The 22,782-nt window shown below is 42.0% G+C and overlaps 1 protein-coding gene across 2 annotated transcripts in view; it reads right to left on the reverse strand.

Moving 5' to 3' along the window:
• sema5a (sema domain, seven thrombospondin repeats (type 1 and type 1-like), transmembrane domain (TM) and short cytoplasmic domain, (semaphorin) 5A) overlaps positions 1–22,782 on the reverse strand; it is a 110,652-nt gene that overhangs the window by 62,790 nt on the left and 25,080 nt on the right. For both annotated transcript variants that reach the window (XM_078280715.1, XM_078280716.1), the window contains exons 2-4: positions 18,419–18,630; positions 9,308–9,407; positions 7,028–7,073 (exon numbers count right to left, since the gene is read on the reverse strand). In XM_078280715.1, the coding sequence (XP_078136841.1) occupies positions 7,028–7,073; positions 9,308–9,407; positions 18,419–18,566 (294 nt within the window). In that variant the 5' untranslated portion in view covers positions 18,567–18,630. The remainder of the gene's footprint in view (positions 1–7,027; positions 7,074–9,307; positions 9,408–18,418; positions 18,631–22,782) is intronic.

The raw sequence follows: 22,782 nt of genomic DNA on the forward strand, positions 1-22,782 counted from the left end.
GAGTAGTAGATATTCCTCATTACATGTTTAACATCAACTTTATGACTGCTAAAAAGGGTGATGTTCGTAAGCCTTCAAGAGGGGGATATGCTGGCATCATTGACCACTAAAGCCACCCTTTCTGATGCCCTGCCTCAAATGGCCCAGAGTAAAGAACAGAATCCCAGCCATTCAGTCGGCGAGTGCCAGCGTTATTAAGGAACATTAAAAGCTCATTAACATGCTTTTGTTCAGCCACCGTGCTGATTTATGTGTCTTAAACCGAAATATGTCTGGAATGCACTGTTGATAAATAATAATTATTGGCTTTATCAGAGGAAGCTGCGTTACAAAGACTGCTTTCTGCGCTTTTGTCACCTAGAAGAAATCAAAATAGAGACTTATAGGGGAAACAAAGAAGATGAGAGAATAAGAGAGGACCCAGATTAAATTAAGTGAGCTGAGCATGGTGGTGAATTGGCCCAAAAGAAAAATAAATATCCATCATGGCACTGTAATCATCTCTGAAGAAAAGCAACCATTGGGTATTGTAGAAAGGGAAGCGATATACAGATGTTAAAGGATAGTTATAGTTTATTACAGCTATTTCTTTTTATCATTTTCATTGGGTATGATAACATTGTACTCAACAAATTAAGTAAATGGGAAAGATTTGGGAACAACTGAGATCACTACAACAACAAAAACATGGACAATCAGATTATCAGCCAAAAATGTATCCAGATTGTCTTCCCTCATCGAAGGTACGACTATGATAAGTACAACAGATCAACGTTAAACCAGGAAATCAGTCTGTAAACTGCAAGCCCCAAGAATCGAGTAGCATGTTGTTGCAATAGAGGAAGCTGCAGTTTCAGGAACACATTTCTAGGAACCTAGTTTTCGGATAGATGCTAGAATGCAGTTATGCTAACCCTAACCTCGCTTTTAACCTGTAAAAATGCGGTCCTAGGAATGTGGTCCTGAAAATGTTAGCTTCCTCTATTGCAGGAACATAGCATAGCAAGAAACAGTGGTGGGCTTAAAGCAATTTCTGTGTCGTGGGTACACCTGGTGTTGCAGGTGCACACAAGCCGAAAAAGGCATATTCCCATACACAACTAAACAAACAGCTGTATGGAATTATGAGCATCACAGAAATCCCTAAATAACTTGGAAAACCTAGAAACAGTCAATTCTAGCGGATCCGTTAAATATTTCGTGCCATCATGTATCGTGTATCATGTGTGCAGAAGCCAACAGGAAGTCAGTTGGCTCAGCGAGAGAAAGTCTCTAACACACATGCTCTAAAAATGGGCAATACCACCTGAAAAATGTTGGCTTTTCTACGCGGTGAGCAACTTTGAATGAAGAGGCTGCCATCTTGGAAAGTAGTAGTTTGATTGCTCCTGCTTCTTTCCATGTTGGACTGCTTTTTGACAGTATTGCCACCCTACCAGATCTCAGCAATAACTTGGTGAGTACAGTCTTTTTATTTCCAAAAGGTATGCTAGCCAAAACTACAAAAACAAGACCCTAGTTGCAACCAACCAGAATAATCCTTCAAGCTAAATAAGTGATTAGGATGCAGATATTCAGAGAAAGGCAGAGGGAATTTGGCACAGTCGGTAGCAGTCATTTGTTGCTTCAGGGAAGCTGAAAAACAATTCCTAAGATGTTATGTTCTGTGTGTCCGCCCTCTCTTCTGTCCCCTGTAATGGGTGCAATCCTCAGAGATGAACCATTGTGCTCGGGCCTTTCGTCAGTCCTCACACTGAGGGTCTATTGTCACTACGAGGTGGGTTCAGGACAGATACCAAGGGAGAGAGTGGGCAGGGAAGGAGATAGACAGAGACAGTGGAGATGACAGAAAAAGGAAAATAAAGGACAAACAGAAAAAACAAAAGAGAAAACAGAGTCCAACTTAGGAGTCAGCCAGAACAAGGGAGACAGTGTGGGCAGAGTGAAGTAGTCAGTAAGACTGAGGAGAGAGTGAGGAGCTGAATTCCAAAACAGCACTGTTTCCAGACATGATACTGAATATATTTTTGCATAAAGAGGGTCCAGAGAACACACTCGCTGCTGACAGCTGTCTAGCTCTATGAAATGACTGGCTGTGTCTCATTATAAGGGGATGGCGGGTTGAGAGTGAGATCTGGACAAATCTAATCTGTCTTATGAATAGCTGATATTGCCTTTTGATGTGCTGGCACAATATTTACTATTCAGACTGATGTCTTCTGATGTAAGCTGCTGAAAGATTTACGCATAAAATTGGTCTTTATGCCACATCTCAGCTAGTCTATATCCACGACGTTCCCTTCCGGGATTGCTCTGGTGCCGCAGGAAATTCCGCCGGATGCATGTCTTTTCATCCGATGTCCGTTTCCTTCCGCTTTCTTTGTGTTGGAATTTTTAACTGGTTGATTTATGAGGACTATGGTTAACTGCTCCTCAGATCTCTGCAGGGTAAATCCAGACAGACTAAAACAACTTTTGAACGTACACATGTTCCACCAAAACAAGTTCCTTCCAGAGGCTATTTTGCAGAGGCACGGTGGCTCCGTGCGGGGCTTAGCGCCGCCCAAGATGATTGTGATTGGTTTAAAGAAATGCCAATAAACCACAGCATGTTTTTCTCCCATCCCCGAATGCTGTGTGGACTAGCCAGACCCTCCTCCGCAGCGCTGTGGAGGAAGGTCTGGCAAAGCGAGACTACATCTCAGCGAGTGTGTAGTTCTGAGTCAATACATAAAATATATCATCATAACAGCATAAACAGGTAAGTCAGAGTTGTAGTGATATCACTGAATATGCTGGTATTTGTATTTCCAATCCCACTGATGCATTTCACTCTATGCATGGAAATGGCCGAGTTAGTGAGTTCTAGTAATTGAATTAGCAATGCTTCCAGAGTTATGGAGGACAGTTTCTGTGAGCTACTGATTAGCTGGACTAATTGTCTGTCTGACAAAGTGTAATTGCAAGAGGCAGGCCCATGAAATACAACATGTGTGACTAAAGAGAGCCTTTTGTTTTCTTTGGAGTACCCTTTCCTTCTTAATGACAAAACAATACGAGGGGAAGTGAAGAAAAATGGCGGCACAATATACATCTCAACACCATACAGTAACTGTTGCCAACGGGAGCTGTTATGGATAGTGTTTTCATGAGAGAGAGGCTGGAGTGAATATACACTCTTTTTCTCCTCCTCTGGTGCTGTATCGAATGGTGAACAATGCCACTGATCCTCCTCATCCCAGTGCTTATCGACTAATGCTGTGCTACTGTGTTTCTGTTAAAACGTGGCCTGAATGTCTGCATCCTGTTTCGATTTAGGATAACAGCGCACTAATATTTGATTTTTCCTTTTAATTTCTTCTTTCATTAGCACCTTTGCTTAGGATATTGTGAATTCAACAAGCCCTTATTGTGCCTGCAAATTAGACACTTTGGGTTTAAAGGCGCTGACACACCAACCCGATTATCGGCCGTCGGACAGTCTGGCGAGGTCGGTGACCCGAGTCCATTCGGTGTGTTCCGTGCCGTCGTCAGTTGGAGGAGCCGTCGGCGTTCATTTGGGCCAATTTGACTTGTTGAATCGGCCAGTGGGCAGTCGGACTCAATGACCAATTACCGGAAATGACGAGCGGGATGAGCGTGACAAATGCCTCTCAAAATCTGACGAATATCTTTTAAACTGACCTTTGTCGATCAGAAATGAAGACAGATTCCGCAACTGCATGGCCTATTTCTTGCTTAAAATGTTTTCAGAAACACGTTTCGGTGAACTATTTTCGTAAAATATGAGATTGTATTCTGAACGAGCCGCCATTATGGTCTGGCTCTGAGCTCACAGGCAGACAAAAACACAAGACTGAGTGGTACATCCAGCCGGTTTGGCCATTCATCTGCCCTGGTAGCACAATGGGAAATTAAACACAATGCAAATGCTGAAGGGCCGATTCATCAGTGTTTGTCCCCTCTGCAGTGGGCCATGGACGGTGGATAATGGCGATCCGAGCGTTGATTCGCTTTCCCAAAGTTGGCAGCAAAAAAGATCAGGGAGTTGAATGACAGTCAGAGGGGAAAGTAGTACAATACTGAACAGATGTGAAATATAAAGTGGGATTCACCTGTAGATAGAGGGAGGATATTGTGCTTTGTGGCTGCTGTTTTTATAGCTAAGTCTTTAGCTGTGGTCGCTCTAAAAGTTACTTGTGCATGCTGCAGAGTTAAGTCCTTGTATTCTTTTTTCACTTCAGTTGCACAAGTTTGAAAGTGGAGCAAGGAGAAAGGTATCCACCTTTTGTTCTTGTCAGTGTTTTCCAGATCACTGAGGATGAGGGTAGAGGTTGACAGGGAGAGGAAGGCCTTTTCAGGCTGTCGAGACACTGCAGAAAAAAACTTTGTGCCAGTGCCAGATATTAACTCCAATCAAGGCCATAGGGAGGGCTGACTCATGTTTCAAGTCTTGACTCCTCCCACTTCAGCCCCCGATTGCTATTCAGTCCGAGAACAGGCTAGCAAGTTCATGTAATGTGGAAGGTTTTCTCTTTATGATTCGGAAAGTGTCTTCCTGTCATGTAAACAGTTCCTCTGACAAACCTGTACATCTTTCATAAGTGACTGAAGCCTTTCTACTCCCAGGACTCACTGAAGAGCAAATACAGGGAGGGACCTCGAAATGGGCAATGAAAGTGCAGAAGTTCTCAGATGGCTTGACATCAACTCTTTTAACAAAGGTCCCCTCGCTTTCCAACTTCTGATGTTCTTGGCTTTTTTTCTATGTGTTATTACTTCCAAGCTAGGAGGGCATTTACTGAGGAGATTATGGCTGCGGGGCTCAGGCTTTATCGATCTCAGAGTCTCAACTCGATATGTGCAATAGAGCGGGTTAGACCAGCAGGGTTTAGCTACCACCCTAAGTGTCACTATTCTCTAAACCCTCCAACATACAATGGTAACACTACCAACTACTTATAGTTTATTTTATGCCTTGCACAAAGCTTGAAAACAACTCATCATACAGCAAAAGAGTGTGGGATTCGTTTTGCCTTCATGAAGCAAAAGCCATGCCTGTTGTTTTCATAAATGTTTCATGCATGCACATACAAGATGAGATCAGCCTGTCATCGATCATATGGTAATTATATCCATCTCTTTAGCGTACTATAGGCTGTTTGTATTACACCTGCTCTAAGCCTTTTGCTCTGTCAACCCATACACAGCCTCCCTCTTAGCGCTGCCAGCCATGCAAGAACAAACCACTGCCACTGGGCATTATCTGATATGGCTGATACATGGGGATGGGGTGAACTCACAAAGACAAGTGTAGGTGTAGCTTTTAGCTTATTTTCCTTTTGCAGGAAAGAAAAAAAGGAAAAAAAAGAACCTCATGCAACTATTTTGAACAGCGGTGCAACCGAAATAAAAACCCACTGAACTACTAACGACTGTTTGTGCTCAAACTTTCTTTGCTCACTCTGACACTCTCGGCACCATATTTCCTTGTAAATCTATTTCAACAATCGGCAATGCATGTGAGGTGAGTGGAGCAATGATGCCAAAAAGGATCAAGTTTTTCATATCCAACAACAATAAGTGTGACAAATATATGTATACCGAGCCACAGAGGCAACCAAATCTCTGTGCAATTAATCTCCTGTTTTTCTGCCAGGGTGAACATGAAGGAAGGAGAGAAAAAGATTGCAGAGGGAGGTAAATAGAAAAATAGCACCTCAGCAGTTGAACTTAGCCTTCCCCTTGACTCTACAGCCCTGGTCCAATCAAATGCAAAGCAGGCACTAGTGCACTGGTCATCTTGAATTGGCGCCAAGGCTGAGCAGGGATTACCAAGTCCTATTCTCTTTAGAGAAGATGTCTTGGAGATGAGGGGTTGATTGGGTCACTGGAATCTCCTGGTCGATTCTGCAGTGCCAGCCGAGCGCAGGATGAAATAAAGAAGGAGGGATGATTGGGTGCATGAATGACACAGAGTATGTTTAAAAAGCATGTGTCCCAGTGAGCGGCAACTAAAGACCAGCTCTGCGTGAATCCTCGTCTATCTCTGTGGGGGGGGTTCTTTCCTCTGTCAGTGTGCTGTCTCACTGCTCTCTCATTCCTTTGTGTGTGCTGCCCTCCACTCCTTTCCATCCAACAAATGCAGTCTTGCCTCTCATTTTGTCCGACCGTTTTTCTCATTTTCCCTTCCCAGGCGGATTTATATCAACAGAGCTCCCTCCAGTCTCCCTTTTGTTCCATCCAGCCATTCTCGCTCCAGTTTCTCTTTCTCTCCTCTCCTCTGGTTTTCCAGGGTGTAAGTGGCAAACATCAAGAGTTGTCAGACCATCAAAGAAGCCTTGCTGCTACCACCTAGAAATAAACCCCTTCAATGTGTCAATGTTTGTATGGTAACTCAGTGGGTCACAAAATGCTTAGCTCCACAGGGGGATGTGGGCTTATACAAGTGTAATAAAAGAAAGAAAAATGAGAGGATGCAGAGAAATATTAGAATGACAACATGTGGGAGAAGGGGGAATGAAAGACTAATTGCTACCTTGAACATTCTTCTATGCATGTTTTGTGCAAATTTTACAGCACATCACCATCAGCAGAACTCTAGCCCTGAAGTTAGCATTCTTTCAAACTCCATGTTCATACCCTAGAAAATGTGGAAAGGTACAGCTGCAGAGTATATGTTATACACAGTTTCAAATTGGATTTAAACAAGCAAGATATTTATGCTGTCTACACTTTATAACATCACTCTTTCCTTCCCTCTGCGTGTAGACTCACAGCGCTTTTGACCAAACCCACTTGTCACTCCACCGGATGGGAAGTTGTTGTGACATGTGAAATGCTAAACCATTTTACTGTAACAGCTTTAAGTTGTGGGAGCTGGCAGCACGCTACGACTATAGCACGGCGTTAGTTGGAGGCAAGCAGCGCTGTGGGTGCGTGTGCCAGCGTGACTGCAAGAGCAGACATATTCACTCAGAACAGTGGATGAGTCAGAAAGACAGAGTGAGACAGAATTAGCACTCACCTGGATCAGTGTAAGGTCTTCCAGATTGAGTCTGAAGAGGTGATTTCTGTAAAAAGAAAAAAAAAAAAAAGTTTGTGAGCTAATGGAGCCATTTTCTTAAAAAAAATCAAGATGTGGCCAAAGCTCTGTACAGTTTTTATCTGTGTTCTCTCTTTAGTTCTTTCATCTTCACCCCCTCTACCCATAGTGCCACCAGTACAAAGGGATTTTGGGACAATTTCCATATCCAAAAGGGGAGCATACAGACTTAAACTGCTTAAATAGCAAGTTAGGGGGTAAAAAAAAGATTCAGAGGATGACTACACACTTACTACAAAAGAGTTTTTTCCCCACCTATTTAGCTAGTTTAAAAAAAGATCAAAATTGGAACAGCAGAAGCAGAGATATTGTCTTTTTATTCCACACATGCTTCTTCCTTGTCAAAAACCTGGTGCCTCCATTACCCACAATACAACTCGACAACTTTCACATATGCAGTAGTACTCCCTAAGACCTGTAAACCGACTTTGATGTGTACAAAATGAGTTTCCGTTTCAAACTGTTAAAATATTTTTTCCCCTGGTGGCATAAGGAGTTGGAAGAGTTTAATCAGGTTACTCATAGGTGGTGGATGGTTGGATTCCAACTGCTGCAGCAAATGATGGACCTCTAGGTTTCTTCAACCGTTAATTAGGAAGCAAAAAAGACTGGAAAGTTTTACGATATGCCACTATCTCTGGAGTTTTGTGTGTATGAGAAACAGGGAGAGAGAAAGAAAGAGATTGAAAGAAAATCAAAGCCTCGTGGTGAAACCTCACTCCAGTAAGTGCCTATCCTGCTTTGCTTGAAGCCTTTCAATTTGCACAGCACAAACAAAACATTTCATTTCACCAATTTTCATTGGCATTTACAACTTTTCAAGAAACATTAGGGTCTTTCAAATGCCTCAAGAGGAATATTCTATGTTTTGAATAACAATGTCTAGATCAAATGAAACCTGACAATTAGGACTAAAAGCATTATTTATTGTGATTTTTTTCCCTCTTTGAGACTTCTGTATTATCCATATTTTGAAAATTGTTTTAAACATTTGGTGAATTTAGTTCAATTTCACAGGAAAAACTCTTTATAAAGATCGACCTGTGTTGCTTAAAAACTATTTTGCAGGCAGAGACCCTGCAATAGCTATAACGATAACCCATTATGGGTTTTTCTTTCATATCAGCAATCATTTTTAAAGGGCAAGCATTGTTTTTTTTTATAAAGTAGATACCTTATTTTGGAGCTCAACTCTTCAAGCATGTTTATTGTTCACACACATTCTTGCACACATACACACAAACACTTTCACTGAGATCTATCAATCTCCTGAAGAGTGGCTATCAGCCAAGTCTCAGTGTGGCCATGGCCCCGTTTTACTGTATTGATATTTGCATCGATCCCTCTTTCCTTCCATTATCACTCATTCTTCTAAACCAGCCTGCATCCATCCATCCAGCCACAACGCCTTTCACAGTTAGACACTCCACGGTCGTCAAGTTGGCACCGAGAATTGAACTAAATCTTACATCTGATTTTTTTTTTGAGTGCTCCAAATACCATGTGTTGATAGAATTGGCTGAGTTGTAGCTAAAAATAAAAGATTGCCAGGAACAAAAAAACATTGTGTGGCTTTTATATATTATATTATCACAGTTTTGCCAGCAGTTTCAGTAAGAATCCACTGGCCTCTTCGACCTTTGCTCCTTATCCATCCACACATACACACTCTCCCCGATTAGCCTTTTCCATCTAAGTTCCTGGGGTGCATTAGTAAATTCCCTGGGCTCATTTTGTTTTGCTGCTGGCTCCTTTCTTATCTCTTGTTCATGTTGTGGTGAGTGTTTCTGTCTATTGACAAGTAAGCCATTAAGAGAAGTGCAGAGCGTACTTCATCTGGAATCAGCCACAGACTCACACAGCGTGAATGTAAGCATCCGTTCCACAAACACACACGCACGCACGCACACACACACACACACACATATACACACACACACACACACACAAACACACACACACACACACACACACACACACAGACAATGGACTTGGAAACAATCTCCAAAGCCATTTTTCTCCGGCTTTTGAAGACACCTAGAGAAAGTGATCATTACTCATGCAATGCACCAACAAACACTAAAAAGAAGGGGGATAAAAGACAAGACAATAACAGGACAGACAACAACAGAAAGAGACAGGAGGGAAGACAGAGAGACAAAAGTAAAAGAAAAGAAAGAGAAAAACTCAGATATGGGTTACCTGGCACCGACGATCAGTTCGTTCTGGCCAGGGTCGAAGGTCAGCTGTGAGTAATCCACCGTGCCTTCTGCTTTGAACCTGAAGATCCACGGCTCCATCGCTGCCAACGACACCACAGGACACAAAAAATGTGAGTCAATCAGAGAGGAGACTTTACGACTGCAGATGACAGCTGTGCTGATGAATAAGCTGTGTTCAAAGGGCTGCTGTAACTTTTCTTCAGACACTCAAAGAGGCGGGTCCTTAAAGGCCAAATTTATAATAGCAGCAAGTCTTTCCACTTTTGCCTTTGTTCCGATTTTTACCTTTCCGTCTACCTTTAGTGATGCTGCGTAGCATCTGTGATGTAAATATTTGCGCAATCGCACTTGTGTTTTGCATTACAATGAGTTTACGTGGACAGAAAATGCATCAAGTTTTCAGCTGTAGCAGTAATGCTGCATTATTGGCATGTGCAAACAGTTTTTGCCACACATCTGTAAAGCCTGCAATAATAGACAGAAGAGGTGGGGCTCATTAAAAATAATGGGCTGTGTGGGGTGTCTGTGTACCTGCCACATACAGTAAGTCAATGATATTATAAACTTATAACACAGTTAAACATAATGTTATTTCACATCAGGTAAGTTGCAATGCATACAATGCATTGATATAGATTAAACTACCCGATAGTATATACTGTAGAGTAGCCACAATTAGCTTCAAGTCAACCAGCTAGTACAAGTTTCAAATGCTGCTTACACATGAATACATCAGTAACATTCTAATAATAATCTAATGTATAACAGTATTACACTCACAGAGGCACTATTTCAGAATAATGAGTACTTTTACTTTTAATACTTTAAGTACATTTAGCGGATATTACTTCTCTTCTGTTATTTAAGCAAGATTTTGAATGCAGTATGTAGTATTGATGCTTTTACTTCTGAATACGTCTTCCAACAGTGAGGACTGTTGTGTGTTTAAAGTAATGCTGTACAGACAGTCCTCTTGACAATTAGCTATATAGGTAAACCTGACCTGACTTGACTCATATACATTTCAATTCCTTGTGCATAAGACAGAGTCATAGATCATTATATTTTAGTTTAGCATATTTTGTAATTACTACTACTCAACAAAACTATCAGGCAAGTTGTTTCCTGCCATGATGCGAATATGGGCCCTTCTACTGAAGGAAATGAAGAGGAGATTGAATAAATACAAAATGCTTTGAGCTGTCCCTGCTGTCGCTCATTCAAAAAATAATTTTCCACGGATCAAAGTACTCTTACATTAGTGCTTCTGAGCCTCCCCAAAATAAAAGTGAGACTGGAGACCTCCATTCATAAGTGAATGTGTACAAAATAGTGAAATCTAGCTTCTTGTGACTCAGTGGGCAGTCCTTTGATTTCTGTAAACCATCACTACTGTTGATTTACCGCTTTCATGTAAATGTATACTGTGGATGAACGATGAAGACAAATGAGTCTGACTTTTTATGGAAACTGACCTTGGTATGGTGAATACATACACACATGCAGAGAGAGAGAGAGATATCCCAGACAGACACTGACATCTTATCCACAACATGCCTGTTCTCATGGCGCCCAACCCATTAACCCCTGACCAATCAAATCACAGGCCCCCGTGTGGTTGCCGAGCGATGAGTACGGCCTGTCTACCGTCTGGTTACCCGATAGGTTTAGTCCAGGGTGGTCAATCAGTCATGGTGACTCGTCACATGCTCGATCTGCAGTCATAATAACTTATTCTATACTGTCGGATTACACTTCAAAAAATCATCACTATATTTGGGACATTTTCTCCAAAAAGCTCAAAATTATTATTTTTGAGTAAGGTGCCAGAACTCCTGCAGAGTTTTTAGCGTTGGTTGCTACAGTGATTTAAAATCATCCATCACTACATTTGTGAGCTATTTCCAGACTAAAAATTCCAAAGGGACTTTTTTTATTTACCAGGGAGCTTTCCATCAGGGCTGGAACGGAGGGAGAGGACAGCTTGAATACCCTTTCTGCAACACATTATTTGCTTCTTCAGGCACACCTGTCACACAGCGTTTCAAATGAAAGCATGCTCTCCCTTGACTGCATCAAAAGCAAGTACTTTCGGGTTTCGGTGACAAACATGGGAATTCTTGGTGTTTTAAAACGAATACAAACAGAGCAAGAAACCTGGGAGCTTCCAAAGAACATCTGCCTCCTCCAGTTCACGTAGTGGGACCAAACTCCAAGTCTCCTAACAAAACAACATCATCTGCTGCGAGACAGCGCCGCTGTATGCAAAGACATGTTCCCTTGTTCTCTTTCAAGTCTCCAGTATTGAGTGTAACTGCTAGAGGAAAAAGCATCCAGCATCTGACTCCAGGTTACACAGCCCTAATACATTTTCATTAGCAGCAGTGAAATAAATATCTGGGAGATCACGAACAACTTCACCCCATAGATTTCATTTTGGTTAATGGCTTCTGCTCTGCTTATTCTGTAGGGAGACACAAAGTTTTGGATGTGCCAATCCTTTAGCTCCACTGGGCTTGTTTTTCACGCCATCCAGAGGATCCCTGGCATACAAATGTAGCAGTGACACCCCCCGGGGGAAGACGCCGCTTGACGAACCCTGCTTCTCCCCATAAATCTCCCTGACTCACCAGGGGAGGCTCGCTAACGGGGTGATGGAGTGTGAGTGTGTGTGTGTGTGTGTGTGTGTGTGTGTGTGTGTGTGTGTGTGTGTGTGTGTGAAAGAGACAGAAACAGAGAAGAGAGGATATTTGTTGGAGTGTGGAAAAGGGGCAAGAGGTTCTAATTGAACATAACAGCACTGTGTCTGGGCCAAGGACCATTCATAAACATTCATAACCAGCGTGGATGGGCCCTCCCAAGGCTGCGGAGCTAAATATACAGAGTGTCACAAAGTCAAACTCGTGGGGGTTTAGCAGATCAAAGTTTGGGTTTACTACAGGGATACAAGACAGTGGCAAATTTCAAAAACAGCACTGCAGGATACTGGGTTAGCTTCACAGAGACTTATCACACTGATTTGAACTCTGATCTGACTTGTGATATTTATTTGTTTTTGGATGGGTTGCAATAGCTTATTTTAGGGGAAAGCAGAGAGGTTTTTATGATCCCATAAAATCAACCGTATCGTTAATCCAGTAGAAAAGGAAATAGTAGCACAACCCCCAGCTAATATTTATCCTGAAATAAAAACTAATCCCACTCCCAATCTCACTTCCTAGATTTCAGGCCTGCTTGCATGTTACATGGGTTCGTATCAGCTGCACTTTAAATGCAAGTGATAATGTAATCACATCACGGCCATGCTTGTACAGCAGCTGGCTGAATCAGGGGATTGGCTGCCGATGAGACAAAGGCGTAATCGCACACGCGCGTGCAGAATCATACACACCGATTGGGATGAAAATTCAGAGAGCAGCCAGGGCTCTGAGCCAACGTAAAACCAACAAACAAACAAACACACACACACACACACACACACACACACACACACACACACACACACACACACACACACACACACACACACACACACACACACACACACACACACACACACACACACACACACACACACACACACACACACACACACACACACACACACACACACACACACCTCCCGGTCCCATCTTATCCCCTTAACCCCTGTCTCCCTCCTCCTTAAAATAGAACAGCCCATCACTCACACCCGTTTGTTATTCCCCGCTCTGACACGGAGCAGTTGACACAAAGACAAAATGACAGGATATATAAATATTTACACCCAGCATCAGAGGCCACGCCACTCTTCAGTCTGCCAGCGCTCAAAGTTAGTGCTTTACAGTACTGCCAGGCCTGCAACAATGGCAACATGTGGAACCAATTCTGAAACATGAATGGTTTGTCTGTGAGTGGTGTAGATAGAGTGTGGCAGCAGACGCTTACATAAATGAAGAGCCAATTCACTCTAAATGCAGCCCTGTGGTAATGGCCAACCAAAGAATGGCAACTATTTGGTCAAGTTGATGTGAAGAAACAATTTGGCCAAGCGGTCGAGAAAACAAACACCTGCGCTTTTTTTTTTGCACAGTTTGAAAAAATCCAAAACAAGGTCAGTTAGGATCTTTGGCGTGCGGCTCTGCACTGAAAGGTTTTCTTCCTATTATGTTATTTTGAGCAAGAAAAACAAGCACATATTACAGCTCAAAGCCCTGCACCTCAAATTACCGTGGCTGTGCTGTGGCACTGGGGCAGCGAGTGAATCATGCGAAACAAACCACCGTCAAGTCACACATAAGTGTGCAATAAAATATTTAAATCTAATGTGTATTTAGGAGTCGTTTGGTTCTAGGGGGTGCGGGAGAAGAGACAACCAAAATCTCCAGAATAACCAAATCTCGTCAAGCCACTTAAAAAAAAAAGGAAGAGATTAAAATATATATGTAGGGAAATGACATGTGGGACTTTTATTGCAGCGGGTAAATGAAAGATACAAATCCAAAAATATGGACAGGTCCTTCTTCATTCCATCCAGTGGAATAAAACATGGCTAGAACATAGTTGACCTTGGACACAAATAGAGCGGACTTAATGTTTTGGAATTTAAGCTCTGACGACCTTGGAGGGCTTTCAATTCAAAGGAATCACCCCCAAATGACCAATTAAAAGATCACTGACACTAGTTGTAGCCTGCTATGTTTATGAATGCTATGAGGCCATTTGTTTATTTTCCTGCTTTCACTCCCCTCTCTCTAACGATGTGTTACCCGTTCAGGGATGATAAAAGCTCAGTCTGTGACTGTAAAACCAGTCTGCTGGTTCCACTCCTCAGAGACGTGGCCCTCAGTTTGGCCTGTGAAGGCATTGTTTACACCAGTTTATAACCTTTAAAAGTCTTCAAGCGTACACACAGGAACACTTGTTAAATACAACACTTGATTAATACAGTATATCTGAGCTACAATAACACGGCAAATACTGGGTCTGAAAACATAGCCTTTACCAAGAATGGGGATAGTATTTCAACGCCCCTCCTACAATAATTGCATAAATGACACATATTTACATTGGACCTCTGCTGAAGCTATATTCAGACCTGTTTTCGCGAAAGTGTAGCGAATGTACATTTTGTGTAAACATTCTGAACGTAGCTGCTGAACTGCAGTGTACTTTCTTTCTGAAACCCTACATTTCTAAAACCGCCATACAAAGCAGAAAGTGGTCTTTAGACTATAGCATCCTTGCACCACCGTAGCAGTTCTGTCAGCCAAGTGTTGTGCCAAGTCAGAAAACCGCCATTCCCAGCGGGGTCAAAGCCATGTGAGGCACGCCCTTCCACAGTTAGGCCACAATCACATAGAGAGAAAGAAATGCTGTCACTGGAACATACTCAGACAAACCTTGACCTTCTCATGCAGGTCACAACCACTCTTTGGGCTCTGAAATGCTAGCTGAAACCTATGGCTGAAACTGAGAGCTGTTTCAGTGAGCCAAACATCCACAATGTAGCTGCAGACCCAGTGGCACAAATTAGTAAAGAGAAGCAGCATATCACTCTTATTTCCTTCACCTGTCACCCCAACCTTGAATACAAAGAGGTTTTCTACATATATTGCCAGAATATATTACTCTAACTGCAGTTGATTCATCTATTTATTCTAATAATTTAACCTCTGACATGTCAGATAATTGAGAGAAAAGTAATATCCCAGAATCCAAGGTGATGTTGTCAAATTGCTTGTTTTGTTCCACCAACAGTCCAAAAAAGCATTCCTTTAAATTAAAAATGTAGTTTCTTTAGTGCAGAGAATTAGATGCTGTCTTTACGCAAAATATGTAGCTTCAGCCAGCAGCCGGTAAATTTAGCGTAGCATAAAAACTAGCTCACTCATTAACACATTACATCTAATTTGTTAATCTGTACGAAAATTGATGTCTTAAGACAAGAATTTGTGGTTTTAATGTGTTAATTAGGGAGGTTTAGAGGTCCTGGTAGGCAGATTTTCTTACCTTTGGACAGAGCCAGGCTAGCTGTTTCCACTCCTTAGGCTAAAATAAGCTAACCGGCAGCTGGTTGTAGCTTTATATAGCCTACAGACATGAAAGCGGTATCAATCTTCTCTTCTTTCTTTACATGAAATGTATGTTTATATCCTAGCTATAAGACTCTAATGTATGTCTGTGTATGTCCAACAGGATCAGGATCCCCTGAGCACAGTGGGAGCATGGTGTTGTTGTGATTCACAGGGTTATATTTAATGTGTTTGTAGTCCTCCCAGCTCGGCTGAAGAGGAGTCATGGCAGCCTCGCTCTACACATTCTCAATAACCTGGGATAAAACTACATTACATGGAGCACAATGACACAACACTACAGAGAATAATAGGTTTAACGAGAGGTTTCTCTTCCCTCACACACTGTTTGTTTGTGTGTGTGTATGCGTGCGTACATGCATGCGTATGTGTTGGCATTTTCTGTAATGACTTGCATTTATTGTGCAAAAGCAAGGGCTGTAATTTGGCAATGTCTAAAAAAGCTCTGTAGACTGTACAACTTGGAACAATGAGATGGGTTTTAACCGCACAATGACTATCATCAGGCTATAAAAGAAAAGTTATTAAAAAACTGAGCATAAATATAACTATGAAGGCAAAGATAAATGGACATCTTCATGAGACCATGGGAATTAGCAGCTGCACTGCAAAGGTGCTGAAGTTGAGAATAAATAAGATTGTGATGTAAGTAAACAAAGCATGATGATAAAACCTGTGTTAAAGGGAAACTTTTGTGCTTCTTGTCCCCACATGACAGGCAAAAACAACTCTAGACATGCAAAGTCTGCAGAGCTTTAGAGCTTTAAAACCAGGGCAACAAAGCTGAAGTCAACAAGTGTTTGAGCTTTGAAACTTCGGGTGAACTTTTAGGGTTCAACAACATTAACAAGCCAATGAAATGTACATGCATGCGGCACATGTTTCTGCATCAGGGCAATTTAATTTTATGAACAATAATTCCACCTTTTTAACAGTTTGAATGCAGATGTGTGGGACTGAGTTTCTGCCTATGGTTTCCCATGTAACCCAAAAAGAAATTAAGTTGACAAGAAGTATTTGTAATTTGGGTAAACTGATGATGAAGCTTTTTCCATACACAATCTACTATTTTCAATGAAGCGACAGAGTTTTTTATATCCTGCAGTAGGTACTGTATAATCAGAGCTGATCATTCAGACACTGACCCACAGACAGTGATGCATCTGAGTTCCTCTCACTTTTTTTCTCTTCTTCTGTACAATAGGCTTTGTCTTATTGAACCATGTCTGATTACTAACTGAAACGTTGACCCCTTTTTATGCTCCTATATTTCAACCAAAGCATTAGGCCACTGGAGACTAATGGGCCATTCTGGTACATTAGAGAACACCAACGCGTTGACCACAGCTGACCCACTGGCTGGTGTGTTAGCCCCCTCATGCAGCAAGCACAAGGAAGGAACATATTACGTTAGATGGGCAGTTAGTCATCATCATTGCAATTGGCGCACAGGGAAGATTGCCACCTCAGCTACATTGAAGTGCCAAAGACTGCGAAGAAAGACGGAGAGAGAAAGGCTTGCAGAGGAAGAGTTCTTGAGTCTGTGCTGGGCGGTGTTATTGAATATGAGTCCTTGCATGCATGTGGATCTTTGGACACACGCAGTGACCTTGGTCTTCTAGTCCATTTAGACCGAGACAGAATTTTTCTGTGATTATCTGACTGGGACTCTGCTAGACTGAAAACAGCTCAATGACATTTTGCTGCTTCGCACAGGGTAGACAAAACTGCATTGATCGCTACTGATACTTTATTTCGACTAAGTTTCACATCAATTCATTACAGTTTGGTTGTTCAATAGCAATGTGGAATAAAGGCTAAGGACGATGAAATCTGATGTGGAGATCTGAAAACTGCAGAGCTGTGTAGTAAAGGCATACAAAGAGGGCTGTGTCTGCTTTGTGTCTCAAGGGAAGGAACAAAGAGGAAAGGGCATCTGCTGTAGTTAGCTAGCTAATTAGGCTAACGTTAGTCTCCGGCTAACTTTTTAATGTTTCCAGCTTACTCGTTTGAAATAGGAATTTTGTAAAAGGGGTCTTGAATATTGATGCATACATGTACATGATATTGTGCTAAAAGACTGAGGCTAGTGTCATGATTCAGACAATGGAGGTAAAATAGCTAGTTAAACGGACATGCTAATGATTGCATCTTGCATCATCCATTCCTTACATATTTACAAGACACTACCATACAAACTCTTTAAATGCACAGTATCGCTCTGCTTTAAAACATAATTTGAACATGGAAAAATCCAAAGCTTGACATGCCTACAGTGGCCTAGTTACGGTTGCTACAGTAGCTGTGATTGGGCAATCACTTTTCAACGTACAGGTTTAGCAAAATTCCCCTATGTAGAGTTGGACAAGTATGTCAGCTAAATATGTACAATGTAACCAAAGGTTTAGATTAATTGTTTTCAGGTACTAGCAGATTTTAAACCAATCAGCATCAAATGTGAGTCATTTCTAGATAGTGATACTTACTCCAGATAATTTTTATTACCTTCTACAAAATAAACCAATAATACTTAATTTCCATGGTAAACAACATGTAATCCCAACATTTCAGTCCATATCTTGTTTGCAGCTGTTGCCAGGGGGGGTATTCCACTGACAAACAGCTAATTGCTAACTAGATAACCAATAAAAATGTCAAGTTACTCTACTTTTTCTTTCTTTGGTCATCAATTTGCTTACAACTAAGAGCTGACAGCATGTGTCCAAGAGTGTTTAGGTATCTTAGCAACAGTGACATTTTCTGATGAAATGGTCCAGAACCTCTCTGTATATGGTCTACAAATCTAACCTTGTGAAGGCAGGGAAAGAGAAGTCGATGGAGGAAACAATGTGATGAAGGTTAGAGTGAAGGAACGGAGGGAGGGAGAAATGGATGTGGAGAGGGAGCACATGAATGAACAACAAACAGCATACAGAAAAGTTCACATAATTATGGAGGGAAATAATAAATTAACGAGTCAAATCCATGATGTCAGTTTGATGTGTGTACATGTTTACCTGAGTGTGGGATGAGTGGGTGCTCTGTCTTGTGACAAGGCGATTCAGGCAGCAGCACCGGCCCTCTTCTACTGGCCACGCCTCCGGGCCGCAGGACCAGCATGCACTGCAGCAGCAGCAGTGCATGCTGGGTAACAGGGCGTCCCATGGGGGCCTGGGCTTAGCTCACTTCTCCTCAGGCCTCAGGGACCAAGAGCATTGGAGAGACACACCTGAAAGGACACAAAGAGACAGTTTTGGGATTAAACAAAGACTAATTTCACATTAGTTCTAATCAAAGTGCTGAAAATCTTGATACAGCATAGCACCTCGCTACAATCACCAAGGGGTTTACTCTGGGAGATGAGCAGCAAAAATAAATCCTTTTGAAAAGGGAACTAGGGAGAGAGGTGCAAAGAAGAGAGAGTGTGACAGATCGGGGGGGAAGTGTTATGCTGTGCTCCAGGAGACCTCTCACCTCTTACGTTTGTATATCTGTGCATGAATCAGACAGGGCTTTTTATTATCAAACACCTAATGTGTCTTTGTGTTCTTTTTCTAACTTCGTTTGGTGTTTCACTATGTGAATCGCCTCGGCGTGACCAACTATGGAAACTCCAATGACACCATGTCTGTCCGTGACAGACAGGTCGAACTGTGCTTGGGCCACGCCCCCTCATATAATCACAGTCGACCAGCTCCTTCCAATCATTCTTGCTTTCTTCCGGTGAAGAAACTATACTAAGCTCCCTCAGCGCTTCTAGGCTAGCTTGGTTGGTTATCTGCTAAACAGTTCATAGACGGACCGTTAAGGACTACGTCGCCGAACGCAGTTCCCGACCCAGTCTGGATTTACTTCCTAAGAAGTTTTTACCTTGTGGTTACATGGTTTGAAAGCAGTGTCCGCATCAAGGCGAACTGCTCTTCTGTCGGCTAGTCGGTATTTGTTTATCGGTTGCATAGCTGTATAACTCTTTTACCCTCTGGGGCATTACGGCGAGCATCCCTGGGTTTGGTTAGCATTCGCTTGTTAGCCGGACCAGGTACCTGGAGTGAGCTAATGTGTTACGACGGTACACGGTTAACGTAAGCTCGGGTTAAACCCTGTGTGCTAATCTTGCCGACAGGCTAACGTGTCATGACGCGCCTGCTAAGGTTGTATATTTACGCCGTTTTGCTTCCTTTCCAATCACCATGTCCTTGGCAGCGTCCCCCGCCAAAGGGTCAAAACCGAAGTCTAGTGAGGCTGTATCCCGCCTGTGCCCGTGTCATGTGGAGCATCCATCTCGGGCAGGGACCCTCACTCGATATACATAGCCTGCATGGGCGCTAAACACGCTCAGGCAGCGCTGGCTGACTCTCAGTTGTGCACCCACTGTGCGTCAATGCCAGAAAAGATACTGGAAAGGCAACTGAGGGTGGCGGTGGCCAACAGTCATGACCCATGTCTGTCGGAAACCGCCCCGAAAGCCACGAACAGTACCCATCAAAGTACCGGGGTTACGTTAAGTATCTGAAATGGTGTGCCTTTTGTGCATGTCTTTGTTTCCACTACAGAGGAGCTTTGTTGTTCGTATGTAATAATACAGGGCAGCAATAGTTCAATGTGCATGCATGTGTTTTTCATAATTAAGAGTCCATTTGTTTGTGTGAATATGTGACTGATATATCTTTGGAGCAGCTCTGCACAGCACTCCTTGTGGGTCAATTCAATCCTATAGCTGCTGTAAATCTGATCACAACCAAGTCCTCAAATTGCTGGATGTGATTATTATATAATGCTCAGTGCAGATTCATGCTTCCCAGAAAAGTCATTCACCGCAAGAACAACAAAGCAGTTTTCACAACTCAATTGTTCATGATTTCTTTCCTATGTGAGGGTGAATTGATGAGCAGTCTAGACCATCTACATCATTGCTTTTTAATCATTTATGTGATGCTATTACCAAGAATGATTCATGCTGTGCGGAACAGAAGAATAGGCCTCCCTGACTGTATACCATATTTTGAGCAGTATGTGTGGCAGAGTGAGTAAAGATACGGAGTATCTCAGCTGTAAAGTGCTAGTAATGGCAAGACATTGCTTTGCTTAAGTTTTTACAACAGAAAATGTATTCTGTAACCGAACCTGTGGAGCATTCTTATTATTTTATTGCATGTGAAATAGGCTTTTCATCTGTTGTCCAGTCAGTGGGAAAAAATGGTGCTTTGTAGAGCAAGAACAAAACAATCCTCCCTTCATGGCAGAGTTGATTTAGTGTGAATGGTGGGTTGCAAATAAGCAAAAACTATTAATACCATGCTTGTTGTGGGAAGACAGCAAAATATGGAAAAGTACATCAGGGACTACTCTCTACTCCCGCTTTCAAATGAAAACCATAATGCTGTGAGTGTGTGTGGTGGTTGTATTTAATTTTCTCCTTGAATGGAAAGTTTATTCTACCTTGAGTGTGCAGGAATAGGCTCCATGACCATGGGGCCTATATGGAATTCATTTAAAGTCCAGTATATAAACGCACAGGCAGCGTGGATATGTGGTTTGCCTTCAACCACTGAGTAATGTAAAACACCTGTCATCCACAGCAGGGAAAGCAAGTGACAGCCAGTGCCAGTTGCCTCTCTCTGATCTTTTTCCCTTTTCGGCTTGACGGCTCTCACATCAGCTTCTGTGCTACTTTGCAGCTTTTCTTTAGTCAACCTGTCGTTTTACATGTCACTTTTCATTGTCTGCAAGTTTCCTTGACAGTCTTTGGTTCTTTTTTTCCTCGCAAAAAAAGCCATTTTACCTGTTGCAGCTGAAAGCGAGCAAGTCATTTCTCCCAGGTAGTCTCTAGCTGGGACATTCCTCTTGTCATTTTTAATTCAGTCTTATAAACTTTTATGTCTGCATTCACTTAGGGAAAATATTTTATAATCTGCTAGGCACAGAGGAGAATTTGGTGTAGGAAATGAGATTAAGGATGTTTTTACAGTTGTGTGTCTGTGCATGTCATCTTAAAGGGCTGTGGTATTCTACATAATGTGTTCGTCCCTAGCACGCACACACACACACACACACACACACACACACACACGCAGAGGGTTGGCTGACAGGAGCAGGAGCCGAGGCCACCGAGCTGTGTGCTCTTTGTTGACCTCGCTCCCTCTGTAACAGCGCTGCAGTGCACACACCCTTCTGCTTGCTTTACCGATTCACAGGGTGTTTTAAATCCCTTTCAGTTGTAGTTGAATTTAATATTTAAGGTGCCCTGTGGCGACTTCAAGTTAAAAAAACAAAAGCACCACCAGAGCACATTCTGTTAATTCTTGATGTCAAACAAATGTGTTTAATATATTTCCCTCCATATAAAACCTTTGAATATTTTCATTTGTGCAGTGTTTCTATTTAATTTTGCTAGCTTGTTTTCGTCTTCCTCACCTTTGTTGGCGCATTGCTACACTTCATTGCGCAGTACCTCCACCAATCAATTGGTGGAATAGCGTGAAAACGGCGACATTAATATATATTGCGTTGCCCACGTGTACGTGCGTTCTTGTGTGTGATACAAAGTGGGGACCATATCATTAAGAAATTGCTCCTTATTACTACTAATGGTCAAATACTCAACAGGGTACCCCCAATTTAACAACAGAAAAAACACAATTGTTTTTTAATAATAAATAGCAAAATTGATGATGCATCTAAACAATGTCCAATACATTTTTGGTTGCATATTTACATATTTAATATCAGAGTCAAACTGTTAAGTGAACCTTTGTTGAACCATTGTTTTTGCCTCCTTTCTACATCTGGATTGAATTCATTTTAAAAATACTTTCCTCTCTGTATTTGCATTGCAAACCTGTCACTACATGGTAAAACGATGAAGAACTCCGTAAATAATTCTGTAAGTATGATAAATATATAAAATGCAATACATTTAAAAAATGAAAAAAAATTAAAAAATAACCTGATTTATGCCCACACATGCATTTACATCATGCCTTAACAGCACAGACAGGCAGCCGTGACTTGATTTAAAACCAAACCATTTCAACTGTTGTTTCATTCCCCTTAAGTGTTCTCTGGTGGATCCTATTTTCTCTTTAACTCACCACAAGCCACCAACTGGTCCTGTGGGAGAAAACTGGAAGAGCTTTCTGTGCTGTTTGGTAGTCTAAACTCTAAATCATCTCCAGGGCATTAGTACAAGCCTCCTTCACCTCCTTCTCCTCCTCCTCCTTCTCCTCCTCCTCCTCCTCCTCCTCCTCCTTCACCACTTCATCCTCTTCCTGCTACCATTCCTACTTATTTCTCTGTCTCTGGCGTAAAGAATGTTGTCATTTGAAATGCATGTACAGAACAGATAATACAGTACAATGCAGTATTTCATATGATGAGCTCT

Source organism: Sander vitreus, chromosome 22, assembly GCF_031162955.1.
Source record: "Sander vitreus isolate 19-12246 chromosome 22, sanVit1, whole genome shotgun sequence".
NCBI lineage: Eukaryota > Metazoa > Chordata > Actinopteri > Perciformes > Percidae > Sander > Sander vitreus.